General features: G+C 44.4%; 1 protein-coding gene across 1 annotated transcript in view; it reads right to left on the reverse strand.

Moving 5' to 3' along the window:
* The window catches only part of LOC146209995 (uncharacterized), a 34683-nt gene extending 31771 nt beyond the window's left edge, over positions 1-2912 (reverse strand). Inside the window, exons 1-2 of the mRNA XM_084605994.1 lie at positions 2152-2912; positions 916-1071 (exon numbers count right to left, since the gene is read on the reverse strand). Coding sequence (XP_084462120.1) covers positions 916-1071; positions 2152-2662 — 667 coding nt within the window. The 5' untranslated portion in view covers positions 2663-2912. The remainder of the gene's footprint in view (positions 1-915; positions 1072-2151) is intronic.
* Between the last annotated feature and the right edge of the window lie 11541 nt (positions 2913-14453).

Raw genomic sequence — 14453 nt, forward strand, 5'->3', positions numbered from 1 at the left:
TGCCTCCACCCAGGTATCCAGCGCAGCCAGTCGGACACAGATAGCACAGGTGAAGGGTTCCCCATCTGCTGCAGCGGCCAGGTCTTCCCCCCCCCCCCCCCCCCCCCCCCCGAAAGGGATTTCGTCTAAAAAACCCCCCTGCCACAGGACTCACACTTCACATCCGGGTTTTCCACTTTCATTTTTCTGTTTTTGCCTCCTTTGCCCGTCATGTCTGCCGCCACAGATGACGTGTACTACACACTACTCTCTCTTAAAAAATAAAAAATAGCACATTTCACAGCATTATCGCATCGGATCCGAATTGGAGAGGCGCGGGATGGTCGGGAATTGAGCTGCCCTCGAAAGTGCCACTACACCAGGCTAGGCCTAAGCGCCTTAGTCTCGCCTCACGATCTAACTTGCTGACAATCCGACGCGATAAGCCCTGTGTCTGCCCACGATTATGCGCTGCGCTTACCCTTTGTAGGCTGCCACTCTCCGGCGTGACCACCTACGAGCGCATCCTAAGCGGATGAATAAATCGAATCAAACAAACTAACAAAACACGTCCATCCATGTTGCTGCCAGGCCTGCACGTGTTGTTTACCTTGTTTTTGGTTGGAGCTTTGCATTTTCCATCATGGCAAACAAAACCTCCCAAACAGCTAGCCAGATCAAGTTTGATCAGTGTGAATGAACGACACTGCACAGGGACATGAAAGACAGGTAGACAAAGGCACGCTCTGATCTTTCTCTTAGTGCCTGTCCCTGTGGTTCCAGCCCACTGCCCTTAACGTGAAATGGCCTACAAACAGGTAATCTGCCTAGTAGGACAAAGCAGAACGAAAAACGCTGTCATTTTCCTCCTTCTCCATTACATTTTGCGTTGCAATCCTGACATAGAATGTGCAAGGCAACAAACAAGATACTCACCAAATGCCTGCAGCTTTCCCGAGTGGAAGTCATGCAGCAGCTGCAGCAGGCCCTGCTCCATCTGGCGCACATCCGTGACGTCTGTGAGAAATGAGTGCTGCTCGCAGGGGGCCCCAGCACCGCGGACATCGCTTTCGGCAGGACCACCACCCCCCACTGACGGGCACAGGAAGGTGCACAGTGCCAGGCAGGCAGGTGGGTAGGAACAGAGGGTGCAGCAGCAGTCAGAGGAAGACACAACTTTCTCGCTTTCTGCCCCACAAGTACTGTGCGAGGCCCGCGCCTGGTGTAACTGAGGGGTGCCAACATGGCTCTCAATCATTGCGGGTATTCTCCATCATGAGAAGAATGCAACACACAGGCTACGGAGGTCATAACAAATATTTTGATCAACTCAAATTAAATCAAAACATGGCAACCCTTTTTTTGAAGCTCAATGAAACACACAGAATAAGAGTTCTTATTTCAGCATTCCATTCGCATTGAAAACCAACAGCACATTCTCCCATCACGACAGTTCTTGCAACATGCTAATACACATGCCGACAAAAAGTGATACACAAGTGAACACTGAGCTTTCCTCTGACCTAATCAAACTTGAAACAAAGTGCATGTGCCAGCACACTGCATGACGCACAAGCATATTGCGGCCAGTGCGCAAAAGCGTCAGAAGTTGCATGCACTGACATGGTGCATAGCGCATGGAAACATTATGGTTACTCAAAGCCAAATCATGGCAGCTTTTTGCATTGGTCAGCAAAGCTGATTTAAATGTCAAAAGCGCCTGCATGCACAAACCATTCGTGGACAACATCAAGACTTGGCTTGAAAGTTCTTCATGCCACATAGAGGCCAAGCAAGTTCGTGCCTGTAATTGCAATGACAACAAGAACAAATCCTCAAGCGACCTTGCAGAATGCTAAAAACGAGAGAGGACTTGGTTCAGTTGGCCAAATTTGCACAACATGGGCCAAGTGTTAACAGAAATCGAACCGCGCGAAGAGAGAATGCTGGAAGAACGACGGCGCGCCGAGCTAACAGCCCCAAACTACCGGCACAGCTGTGTTTGCTTTGCATGCTCGACTGAGATGGCGTGGACACACAACGTACAGCCTCACCATGATCTCGGAGCAATCACTCTCAGAATTTTCAGCGATCAATGCGTTCGTCTCCAAATTTGGCGCTGGCACTCAGCATCTGAGGGGACAATACGTAACTCCGCTCCCGTATACATACCTTTGCCGTTCCTGGGAGCGCGACGCGGGGTGGGCTTGAACTCCATCTTGGGCCGTAGCGATTTGGTCTCCTCGCCTGCGGACGTCTCGGACATGACCCGCGCCAGCGGAGACTTCGACGGCTGTCGCGACAGCTCGAACGCGCTCTCACCACGGGGAAATGGATCGCCGCCGCTGCTCGAGCTGGCGGCTGCACTCGGCGGCGCTAGCAGGAAGCTATTGGCGGCCGAGCTCGGGTGGCTCAGAGGCGGCAAGTGTGCCGAGGACGCTGTAGTCGACGCCGCTGACGCAGCCGCGGCCGACGCAGCCGACGTCGTCGGTACTGCTGCAGGAGCCACCACTACTTCTGGAGTGGCTTCTTCCGACTCAGCAGGGGCCATGGCAGGGGCGACGGGGGTCGTCTCGCCGCCGCCGCCGCTATTACACGCCGCGGCAACGTCCGCAGTAGCGTTGCCGTCCATCGCCAGTCGGAGGTAGCCGGCCTTACTAGTGCTCTCTTTGAGGCGCAACATTAATGATGGGCTTTTCACTCTCCCCGCTACAGGAATGTCATTACACACGCGTAGAAAACGCGCACGCAGGAGGTGGAAAGGGGAAGCGAGCGCTTCCCGGCGAGAAAAACGAAAAAGCAACCAGCCTGACAGCACACGTCAGGTGAGATTGAGATGTACGGACATGTGTACGGATGAGGATGATTCAGCCGCACCAACGTCAAAACACCACACACTGCTTGTCAGAAGAGCAGGCAAAGCAGGCGCGGCAAGGGCAGCGTCGTAGAGAATGATATTGTTTTCTTTGGCCGCTAAGGGCAGCGTAAGCCCAGCTATTCATTGCCATGATCATCATCATTCGAAAGGAGTAGCAGTACATGTTCGTTACTGCTGTCACTAACCAGTTTTATAATGTTTGATTATTAGTTTCGAACAATGAAATAGTTTATTTGGTTATTTTTGTGAATAAATTACTGATTTGCACTGTTAGTGGTATATGACCAATGTGACTGCTGTCGCTCGTTCGCATGGCAGTAGCGCAGTAGGCATCATCCGTAAACAACCAAATAGAGAATGGACATACGATGACCTAGTAGAAGTATTTAAAAGAGAGCTAAAAAAGAGCAAGATTAGAAGAGGAAAGAGAAAATATAAACCAAAAAGCCGTAGCCCGATCCTTGATATTCGCCTTCCCCTGGCGGCGCCATATTGTCTTTCTGATTGGCTCTGAAAAGAGTCACGTGCTTCAAACTTGTGGCGCGAAACCATCAGTTGAGGCAAGCACTTTTAGCGGTTACGTCAAAATGACGTAGCCGTCAAAATTGATTTCAACCGGAGCTATCCTTGTTGCCTGGATGACAAATACGAATGATTTTGGAGTGGAAACAAAGTTACTGATGGTGGTTTGGAGAACACTTACGCTCGATTAACCAATGTGATGAAAATAATGGCATACTGGGAAGGAGCGGATGCTCAAATTTGATTGGCTGGAGCTATGTCACGTGAAACACGTGGTACGCAAGCATAATGATTACGTCAAATTGACGCGTCATGACGTAACTGATGTGCCGCCATTACCGAAAATGCTGACGTTTGGCCGCCATAATTTCGCCGAGTGGCGAGGTGCCCGAATTATGCTAATATGGTGGCTAGAAGGGGGCTTCTAGTCACCATAATGCTAATGAGACTATGGCGACAGGCAAGCTGATTTATGCAGCCGTTAGCCTACCGTAGTTTCTTAGCTTGTCATTAAAAGTAAAAGGATAACTTTATATACACCTTGCATGGCTTTTTAAACGCAATACAAAGGCAAATTATGAGCGCGTATGAAATAAAGGACGCTTGAGACAATCTCTAATAGGGACAGAAGCGTGCGGCCGCGTGACGACGCTAACTGCTTTCTTATTTCAAACCCTTTCTTCCCATGGTAAGAAATCATTGGTCTGCGCGGTTATGATAACCCAGCAATGGCGGCGGCCATGGAGGGAGGCATGAAGGGAGGTACGCTTACATTATAGTGAACTAGAATATATATTCTAGTTCACTATAGCTTACATGGAGGAAAGAAAGAACTTGTACGCTTATGAGTGGTCTTCGTGCCGTTCGTCGTCTACAAGTAGTGATCGAGGATTTGCTGCAGCACAGCAATGCTGTCAAATTGTCTTGAAAGATAGCTCGTCAGTATAGTCAGATCAGTCATCTGACGAGGAGTGTAGTGTGGCGGCTTTGCAAGCTCCGAGGCGAGAATTGCCCTGCGCTTGGAGTGTTGAACTGTTGAGCTACTGGTGTTTCGGGTGTGATCGCCAGTGGTGAACGCCTCTGATGTTGGATGGCACGAAATGTATTCGTTCGGCCGAGCGACGAGCTCCCGGAATGTGTCGGGCTTCTCGATGGGTAGGCAACGCAGTCAATCTGCTGGAAATGGTGCATCACGTCGAGCATCACAGAGGTAAGTGCAATAGGAAAACCTGTAAAGGTGACTGTTCATACAGCGTCATTCGCATTCAAGTTGTACGCAGGCGGGAAATATACTCACAGGACGCATGCGGCGAATCCGATATTTTTAATCAGCATTTTGCGTTGCTTTTAGCTGCATATTTCTACGACGCATTATAATTTTCTTCAACTTCTCTACACTGCACGAACTTAAAAAAAAAAAAAAAAAATTGAGTGTGCTTGTAGTTGTCAAGATTTCTGGGTTAATGGTTTCGACGACCGAGAAAGGAAAAACAAGTGAAATCGCCTGATATAAGTCGTTCCTTTAATTGCAAAAAAAAAAAAAAAAAGAAAAGAAAGAAAGAAAAAGTTAGCCGTCACAATAAAATTTCCGCTACCAAGTCGTCTTTACCTGTTACGGAAATGGTTTATTCATTTATTCATTTATTCATATACCCTCAGGGCCCGAAGGCATTAAAGAGGGGAGTGGGAAAGATACATTGGTTCACTTCACTTAGGTTTAGGTTTTGCACTGACCATTTCTTGCATTCATAGATTACACTTTACCGCAGCATAGCTTGCAGCTTTGATGATTTTGAATGTTCCTGTGCCATGCGTGTTTGATATTTTATTTGCATATAATTTAGGCACTAAACATTTGCAGGTGATCGTGTGGACCTTGTGCAGCCGTTGCAGCACTTCTGATCCGAGTCATCATGTGGGCGAGAAGTCCTGGAGCCATATTCAACATCATTAACCTCTCTGCTAGGCTTGTATAATCTGGGAGGCCACACCTTGTTTCTGGACGGCCACATCATATGTGAAGTGCTATGCAGATGGACAGCTCTTTTTGAAGATCGTTACAGCTTGTAGTGTGTGCAGATCACATGACATTGACGCCACCTGCAAATGGTAATCGCAGCAGGAACATCAACAAGTACAAGGAAGAGGACATGCAACATTTATATTAACTCGGACAGGAACAACTTGATCACCTGCACTTGAGATTTTCACTCGCTGTCATGATTTTGATATATGCCACAAGTGATCAATGTGCACATTCTTACTGCTTCATGTTCGATAGCATACTACTGAAAAGCCGTCCAAGTCTTAAGTTTTTCTGTGGTTTTGAGATATAACCATCTCTTTGGTGTACATTTTGTTGATAGCATGTGCAAGAACCAAGTTCAGCTTTGGGGTGGCGCAGTGGTTACAGCGCTCGACTATTTTTCCCAAAGACGCGGGATCGAATCCCGGCCTCGGCAGCCGCTTTTCAATGGAGGCGAAAAGCAAGGCGCCCGTGTGCTGTGCGACGTTAGTGCGATGTTAGAACCCCAGGTGGTCGAAATTTCAGGAGCCCTCCACTACGGCGTCTCTCATAGCCTGAGTCGCTTTGGGACATTAAACCCCACAAACCAAACCAAACCTTTCCTTGGTGCTATGATTTTTTGTCTACCATCTGTAGACATACTGAGTGTATTCTTCCACAAGTGCTGTGGCCCTTGCTGAGAGCTGTCATTCTTTGTTGTATACTTTGCTTTTTTGTGTTCTGCTTAAACTCAGTGGGCATTTTATTAAGTGCTTCATGTCAATGAAACACAGGAAGGTACAAAAACGTTCTTCTACCTCCAGAAGTGCCATTTTGAGTAGGACGTGCGGGCATCAACAGTTCACAATTCACTTTGGTGTTTGTGGCAAGCAGGCAGTCTGCGATGTACTACTTCAGTGAGAATATTTGACATACGTGCACCCTGGTGGATGTGTCTGCAGTCGTTTACCATAGCAGAGTCCATTTCGTTACACCTATCTTGTGTGCTACTAGGGTGAAACATGAGGTGCCCACTGTGTTTTTCCACAAACTGCAGAGTGAAGCGAGCTGTGCTTCTTTGTATTTGGTTGCCTTTATGCTTGTTTTCTATTGCTTCCTTCATATGCTGAATGTAGATGAACAGCAATCAGCTAGTTTTCCCAAGGATAATTTGTGCATCTATTTGGTGGTCATTGTCTTTCATTGTTGTATGCACGGAAAATGAGGCCCCCGCGAACTTGTCAACCCATTTTGGCAATTTTAGATTCCACTTTTGCAAAATTTGCCAGTTTCATTTTGCACTGCAATTACTGATGCTTTGTAGTGATGTTAATCAAGATCCCAGATAACCTGTTTAACCTCTGCATCATTTGTGTGGCTCGGCTATCAATGAACATTTTTGTATTCTTCAGTTTTTTCACAAAGGCAACTATTTACTTCTCTGTTTTGTAACTAGGTGATATTGATGTGCATGTGCACCCACTGGCAAAAGTTCTTGAAGGTGGCTTTGCAGGGGAAAGAATGCATTCATTTGTGTACGAGATAAATTGCTTGACATTTCATGTTTCACTATATAACCCATAGTCACAATAATGATGCACAAGCGCAGGAATGAAATAAAAGCTTTTTGATAAGATTGTCCTTCATAAATTTTTGACTGCAGCTCTACAAAATGCTTTGCTCCTTTTGTGCATTGCTACATATCTTGTTCCATAAAATATCTCCCTCCATGATAGCGTTGTGTGTAGACCTTTCGTACCCCTATTATGAGGCTGCTATCTGGGCCAGTTGCTTCTTGACACATTCTTGCTGCTGCCACATGCCCTCCGGCACTCACATATGTTAAAAGAGGGTTGGTAAAGCTCACATATTCATGCTCTAAGCCACTGGAGCATGGCTTCATCACTCGAGATGTTTATCGAATGATTGGAGCTGTGTATAACTGCTTCATTACTTTTTTTCTGTTAGTTGCTTTTGTAGCCTTATCTTCTTGTTCTTTGTGAGCTTTAAATTGAGAATTTTAAGGAAGGGGCATAAATTTTATGCCAATCACTTTCATTTCATTTATGTAGAAGCACTTTCAAGGAAACTTGTGTTTCATCATCACTTTTCAACATTTTGTACCATTGTGCTAGTACTGAGTTGTATAACTTTTTGCTCTCATAAGTGACAGCTGCACTAGTTTCACTTACACCTATCGTATTGTCACATGTGTTTTCTACGTTATCTAGTATCCCTATGCTTTCCTATTATATCAGCTTCAGCAATCCTCTCTGCATTTAACCCTCAGAATGTGTTCCATATTTTGCACGTATGCTATGTGTACAGCCTGAATTGAACAATACAATATATTCTTAAGATTGCATTCAAAAGATAACTTCCTGAAGGTACAATCCTATTGAACACAGTAGACGTCATACTATCCATAAATGAGCCATTCTTTTTCATGATGTATTGAAGAATTTGTGAACAAAGCAATTTCATTTTATCTTGACCACATTCGTCTGTTGTTTCTGTGGTACAGCCTCTGCCACAGCTACATCTATAACTTGGCCGTTGGCACTGTGGTCAAATGTCTTGCGAGCCAGCAGAGCCTAATGTAGCATAGATGTTCAGCTATTGGCTTCTTGCTTTTTTTTTGATGCAGCAACGTTAAAGCCTCTTTTCTGCACAAAATGTGACGTTGTGAGGGGAAAATCTTGGGCACATTTCAGACAGGTGACATGGCCGAGTACTCAGTGTGATGTCTCTGGCTTCACCTTTGAGATGAATGTGTGAGTTGATAAACCTTGCAGGATCTTTGGGTAATAAGACAGGCAACCCTTAGGCCATGGAAACGCATCCGTACAGCTTGGTTAGAGTGGGCTTTATAGGTATCTAGACAAGTGGTCTTCCACATAATTGGATAGCTTACAGGTATACGCTACTGATATGTATCATAGAATAAATACTAGGTGTTAGCAGTAGCAAAGTCGATTCACACGAATGAGAGTCTGCAGACAGGAGCCATAAAAGCTGTTGTGTCATAGCGGTAAATGCTGAGCTTGCATGTCCCCACAATTGTTTTTAGAGCATGAAGTTTTCAAGTGCTGTGCCGGTTTGCCTGATAGCTGTCACATTGAGTGACTTGCTGAAATAATGCTTAAGGATTGTCTTCCTGAGACAAACATTTCTGCTTTTTGGTAGACTGCATAAAGGGAACATTCTAGGTGTGGCAGGCATTTATGCACAGATAAAATCATTCTTACACACACTATAACTACCTTTGCCCTGCCCATAACAGAATCAGGGAATACTTGCTCTGTCCCAGGTGCCGACTACCATTTAAATGACGTTGAGTTCCATAATCTTTGATACTGGTAATACTGCGGAATGCATAGCATCCCTTGACTGTAGTTGCAGCCTAGTGGTTTGAGCATTTGGGGACCAATCCTCAGTGGTGTTGGGTACTCATTGGTAAAACAGTGGGTGCTTGCTTTGCTGGTGCTGGAGTTATCTTGGGCCAAACACTTGGAGAATGGGTTTTTGACCCTATCTTGTGTTCCCTTGCTTTGTATAACTAATTTCTCTTCTTTGGTCTCCAAGGCCGTGCCACCTTTCAGATATGGCAATGAGCTGTACAAGTACAATACTGTAATTACTTGAATGTGTGACAGCCTTTCATTTTAGGCTGTGTATCGTAGAGTGTGCAGTGCTGTAAATAAATTTTGTATTGTTTTGTATATTGTAATTTTCAGTTTTCTTATAAGCAAGGCTTCATGTCAGGTGCATGTAAAAAAAAATGCCAAAAAGTACCGAAAGCAAATGATACATCAATTGTTAATCAACGAAGAGCTGTTTAAAGCTACAGGGAATGTGTTACGTGAGTAGCAGGTCTCTTAAAGTGTGCATGTTTTACCAAAATAAAGGACAGAAGCTATACTGCAACCTGTTGGAAAAACCATGCATACAAGACACACTAGCTGCAAATCATACGCTCATTTAAATCACGTTTAGTTTTCCAATGATATGCATTCAGAATGTCGAAAAAGTTCCCATATTTATGCCCGTATTCAGGTGAGGTTCATTTGAGCATGTTTTTGAGCCGGAGTGTAGAGAGTGGATGTTAGACAGTTGCACGTTGGACATTATGCATTGCTGGAAGAGCACACAGGGGATGGCAAAGCCAATACAAATCATACAGTATTATCACCTGGCATTAATGAACCTTTGCCAAAAAATCCAGAACACCACCCTAATGTGCTGCAGGCCACATCAGCCTTGCAATTCATGCCTCTTTTTGTCTAATATTGTCCCCGTGCATGCTTCTGTTTTTCTTTTTTGTTGCTGTTACTTTTTTACTTACGGTGTCCTTAAAGTCACGCTTGTTTTCCCCTTTGGCTCCCTTGCTTCACTCAGAGACAGGTTCGGGCTTTGTGTAGCATGTGCACTGGTTAATGTGTGCATGAATGCTACATTCAATTGACAATTGCTTCAAGAAAATGGTTTCCATACTGCATCTAGCTCATTGTAATTAGGCATCATATATCATATTCACTCTTCATGTCTGTTCCTTCACTTCCTGATCGTCAAATAGTATATGTGAAGGCATTTCTCTAGCCGACCTCATCACCCTTCTCTCCTCTGAGGAATCTTGCTGCACTGAAAGAAAGTGCCGGATGCTATTGTAAGTGAAAAACTGGTAAACAGTAGCAAGGAATTAGGTTTCTCTTGTGACATTGTGGTGTGATGTGCACCCGCATCAGACGAGCAGTGTTGCTACTTTTATAAAATGTTTTTATGCAACATGCTCAGAAACCAAGCAGAATAATACCGACAGTTTTTTTTTATTTTATTTTAACGAGGTAATTAATACATCTGCCACAACACAGTGACACTCTGCATGCGGTGAAATGTGCATACAGCGTGCTATGTCTAATTCAGGGCACATTAAATGCCATCAGCGTGAAAGCTAACCTGTTGCTGCCAGTGGGCATCTGGGTATACACTTTTTATTGCATTTTCATTGCTGCCAGAAAATCTTATCTTATTTTTGCGGCTGCGTGAAAACGTCCCCGCCGCAATGGCTTATAGACGCTCGGCTCTCTGACCCGCAATATGTGCGTAGCCCAGCTACGACGATCGCATTTCGATGGAATTAACACGAGGTGGTCCGATGTCAGCGCATGCTAAGATCGCCAGATATATGGCCTAACCGAGCTCTCCACTATGCGTGTTTTCACTACGCCGCTCCACCGGGCCGATATCCGCACGCTACGCCACTGAAGCCGACACGTATACCCGGCCGTAGCAGACTTGCTAACATGATGGAAACGGTGGGCTGCCGCCGGCACTTTCCAACGACAGTGATACCCTGAGAAGGCCAGCGTTGTCGTCGGACAGGTGCGTCTCTTCTCTAGAGGCAACTGCAGCCCGAAAATCTGTTGGGCGCTTCCAATTCTCAGTATTCGTAAACAAATTCTTTAATCCTGATACTCGCCGATTTCTCTGCGCGACTAAGTCCATAAATGAAACACGCACAGCTAGCCACATGCAGGCATCTCAAGTGAGGCATCGCTCACACTTGACGACCGGCTGTTTGTGGGGTTTGCGTCGAGCACCGCCGTTCGTTCAGCCTAGCTGCTGCTGGACATCCGACAGCGTGTGTACTATGATGCACTGTGGTCGCAACGACCGTAACTAACTGCAATTTAACTAACTGCAATAGTACAGTACAGCCGCAACGTATATGTAAGTATCTCACTATCTCCTCAGCCTTGCCCTGCCGCGCAACGCGTATATGCAGCGTAAACACTGTTCGCACCGACCCTTCAGCTTCTTGGCATCGCAGCGTTGGCATTTTTGTAATCGGCGCCAAGTAGCAGACGACGGCGTTATTTTTTGTAACTTTTTTTCTTGTTTTTTAAATTTCGTCATCAATTTGTGTTTATACGCGTTTTAGCACCGCCTCAATTGTTACGTCACGGGTACGTCACAACATGGCCGAAAAGGCGAATGTCGGGGAGCGCCACCTTCTCTCTCTCTTTCGACCTCAGGTGTGCGCCGGAAACTGTCTCCCGTTCATGGCGAGTTTTAGCGGAGACAGTTTCCGGCGCACACCTGAGGTCGAAAGAGAGAGAGAAGGTGGCGTGTCGAGTGCGGAGAACACAGAAAACAAAAAGTAGCAAAACAAAATTTAGGTGGAGTTATTTACAAATAACTGCACAAATTTGCAAGTCGTTTTTTTTATGCAACAAACTAATTTAATAAAAGTATAAACGTAAACGAAGACTTGCCTGTTATTGTTTTGTTATTATTACGCGCATGCGCAAAGCGATTCGCGCGTAGTGCATACTTTCGCGCTGAATTTGAAACTGAATCCCAAAGCGGCGAAGCTAGAGTGGCTGCAGCGCCGAAGTGCCGCTCAGCCATGTATAACTTGGGGGATGCGGTGCCTATCGCATCATTTCCCGTAGACGAACTTCACGAGGAAGAAGAAATAGTGAGGAAATACTTAAAAGATGTGAAGAAAGTGGACAAGCAGTGGACCGGGTACCTGGACAGTGATGATACGCTCAAAGAATTCGAGCGTGAGCTTGCGAGTATAAATGTCTCGTTTCAGACAGAAGTTTCTGCCCACCCCGATTCTGAGAAATGTAAGTATTCGTCCATCGTTTTACTACTTGCGATCGTGATCCAAATTTTCTGGGAACGTCGGACGGGTGCCAGCGGGCAGAAAACGTACAGATCTCAGCTAGTTTGAATCGCGTACATTCCTAAATTAGGGTTGCGCGTTTGCAAAATTAAACACGGAAGCCATTTATAGTTGTATGGGCTCACAATAAAAAAATGTAGCTTAATTAAGGTCAGGCAAGTCTTTAAAAAAACAATATAAGTAACATATTCTGTACCAATGGTATGATCAAATCTACATAAACGAAAGTTCACGCAACTAATACACAAAAGTAGATATGAGTACAAAATTGACAAAAATCAGTGCAATATTTATTGAATTATTTTTACATGTTTGCCTATTTTCACATAAAGCTCGTAGCAGAACACTAAGGTTAGCAGTGAGGAAAGGCGGGTTTATTTTACAGAAGTGGAATGAACATCATATCAGTTTACAGAAGAAAAAAAAAGTTCCTAAACTTTTTTTCCCCTTCAAGTGAATGAATTTGCTAATATGAAAAAAAATTATAAAATGTAGTTATCGCTTATTCTAGTTCCACTTGTGTAAAATCATGTGATAGCCTTTAACTGGGGCTTTTCTGGCAGCAATAAATAAATCCCTTTCTCCACTGCCAATTTCAGTGATTTGTTATGATCCATTTCTGTGAATAGGGAGCAAATGTGTAAAAAACAAACTTCAATAAGCTGTTTCTGCAGAGTAATTTATTACTTCTTATAAAGACTTCCTCCATTTTATGTCTAAAAGGTTTATAAACTTCAAAACATTCACTATAGTGATCTTCAGATGGTATGTTGGTTATTGATATGTGCACATGTCATGGGAACCACTTTGACTTGTGCTTAATAAAAATAGACACTAGCAAGGCCTACAAAATTTTGTGTTCAGGCATTAGTAGGACATGCCACAGTGAGTTGAAGCCTGCTTAAAATTTATGACAAGGGTCTGTACAGCTTTGATGCATGAGCGTGTAAACCAAGTACAAATTTTCACTGTGGTGTTCAAATATTTTCAGCACGGCTACTGTTCTGCGCGAAGCAGAAAGGATGCGTCCTACCAATCGAGCTTGACTGCCCATTTAGGATTACTGCTAAATGTACGAAAGGGTGTGTATTTGGAAAAGAGCGCCATGGTGTCCACAGCAGACCAAGTGATGTAAGTAAAGGTTTGTATGTGAGCACATTTGTTGCAACAATACAGTGAGAGCAACATGGTCAGAGTGCCGTGGCCTTTGCCATGCTGCATATTACTGTGTACGAACTGCACAAGGAGTGAAATGTTCTACTAAAGGATAATTTATGGCACCAGGGATCGACACCAATTACTAGCAGGCAATATTCATATTTAACCTAGCTTCTGTATTCATAAGGAGATGTGCCATATTATCACATTCAACAGTCCTAGAAGGTATATTTCATGAGAAATCGTTAGAAAACGGAGGCGGGTTAAATTTGTCTACCCATTGCAAAGAATGCAACTGTGAGCCAATGCTTAACGGTATAAGGATTCTGGGCAGGAGTCGCGATCAGGTGGCACGGGAAATTCTTGAAGCCTTTATGATCAAAAAGAAGAGCAGCATTTGTGTTAGCGACTCGTCTGTATCCCTCTGTAGAAATGAAGTTTCATTCCTTGATAATTTTTTGTGACGGCATGCACTGTGCGACTTTAAGCCCGGAATTTTTAACGGCCTTGTGATGTTTAGTTAGGCGGGTTGTTAATTTCGTAGCTCGTTTGATTCTACTTTTGCTACCAGTGCTTTTTGTTGCTGTTGTTTTAGATTTGACCGCTGTTGTTTCTTTTGTTTTGACTGCTTTTGCTACGATCGTTTTTAGTTGCTTTTAGGTTCCTACTGTTTTTGCTCCCCCCTTTTTTTGACTATGCCTTTGGTATACGATTGTGTTTGACTGCTTTTGCTTCATTTCTTTGACTCTCCTTGAGCTACGAATGTTGGTGTTGGTTTAGGTTTTTGACTGCTTTTGCTTCATTTGTTTGACTCGGCTTTTGCTATGATCGTCTTTTGTTTTTGTTGGCCTAGTTTTTTTTACTGCTTTTGCTTCATTTGTTTTGACTCTGCTTTTGCTACGATCGTCTTTTGTTGTTGGCTTAGGGTTCTGACTGCTTTTGCTTAACTGTTTTGACTCTGCTTTTGCTACGATTGTTTTATTGTTTATTTTTTATTTGTTAGGGTTCGGGCTGGTCGCTTCTCATGTCTTACTCTGCTGTTTTCGGTCCATACTGCATTTGCTATGAGATATGGCCTGCCTTCCGTTTAAAAAAAAAATGTTTTTTTTTGCCCCCCGTTTTTGATATATCTACTGAGGTTAGAAATATCTTGTCTGATTTCCTGTTGGTGCTGCTCGGCGTTCACGTGTTGGGTTTGGAGCGGACTGTGGCGATGA

Source organism: Amblyomma maculatum, chromosome 1, assembly GCF_055883805.1.
Source record: "Amblyomma maculatum isolate TAMU_Amacu chromosome 1, ASM5588380v1, whole genome shotgun sequence".
Classification (NCBI taxonomy): Eukaryota; Metazoa; Arthropoda; class Arachnida; order Ixodida; family Ixodidae; genus Amblyomma; species Amblyomma maculatum.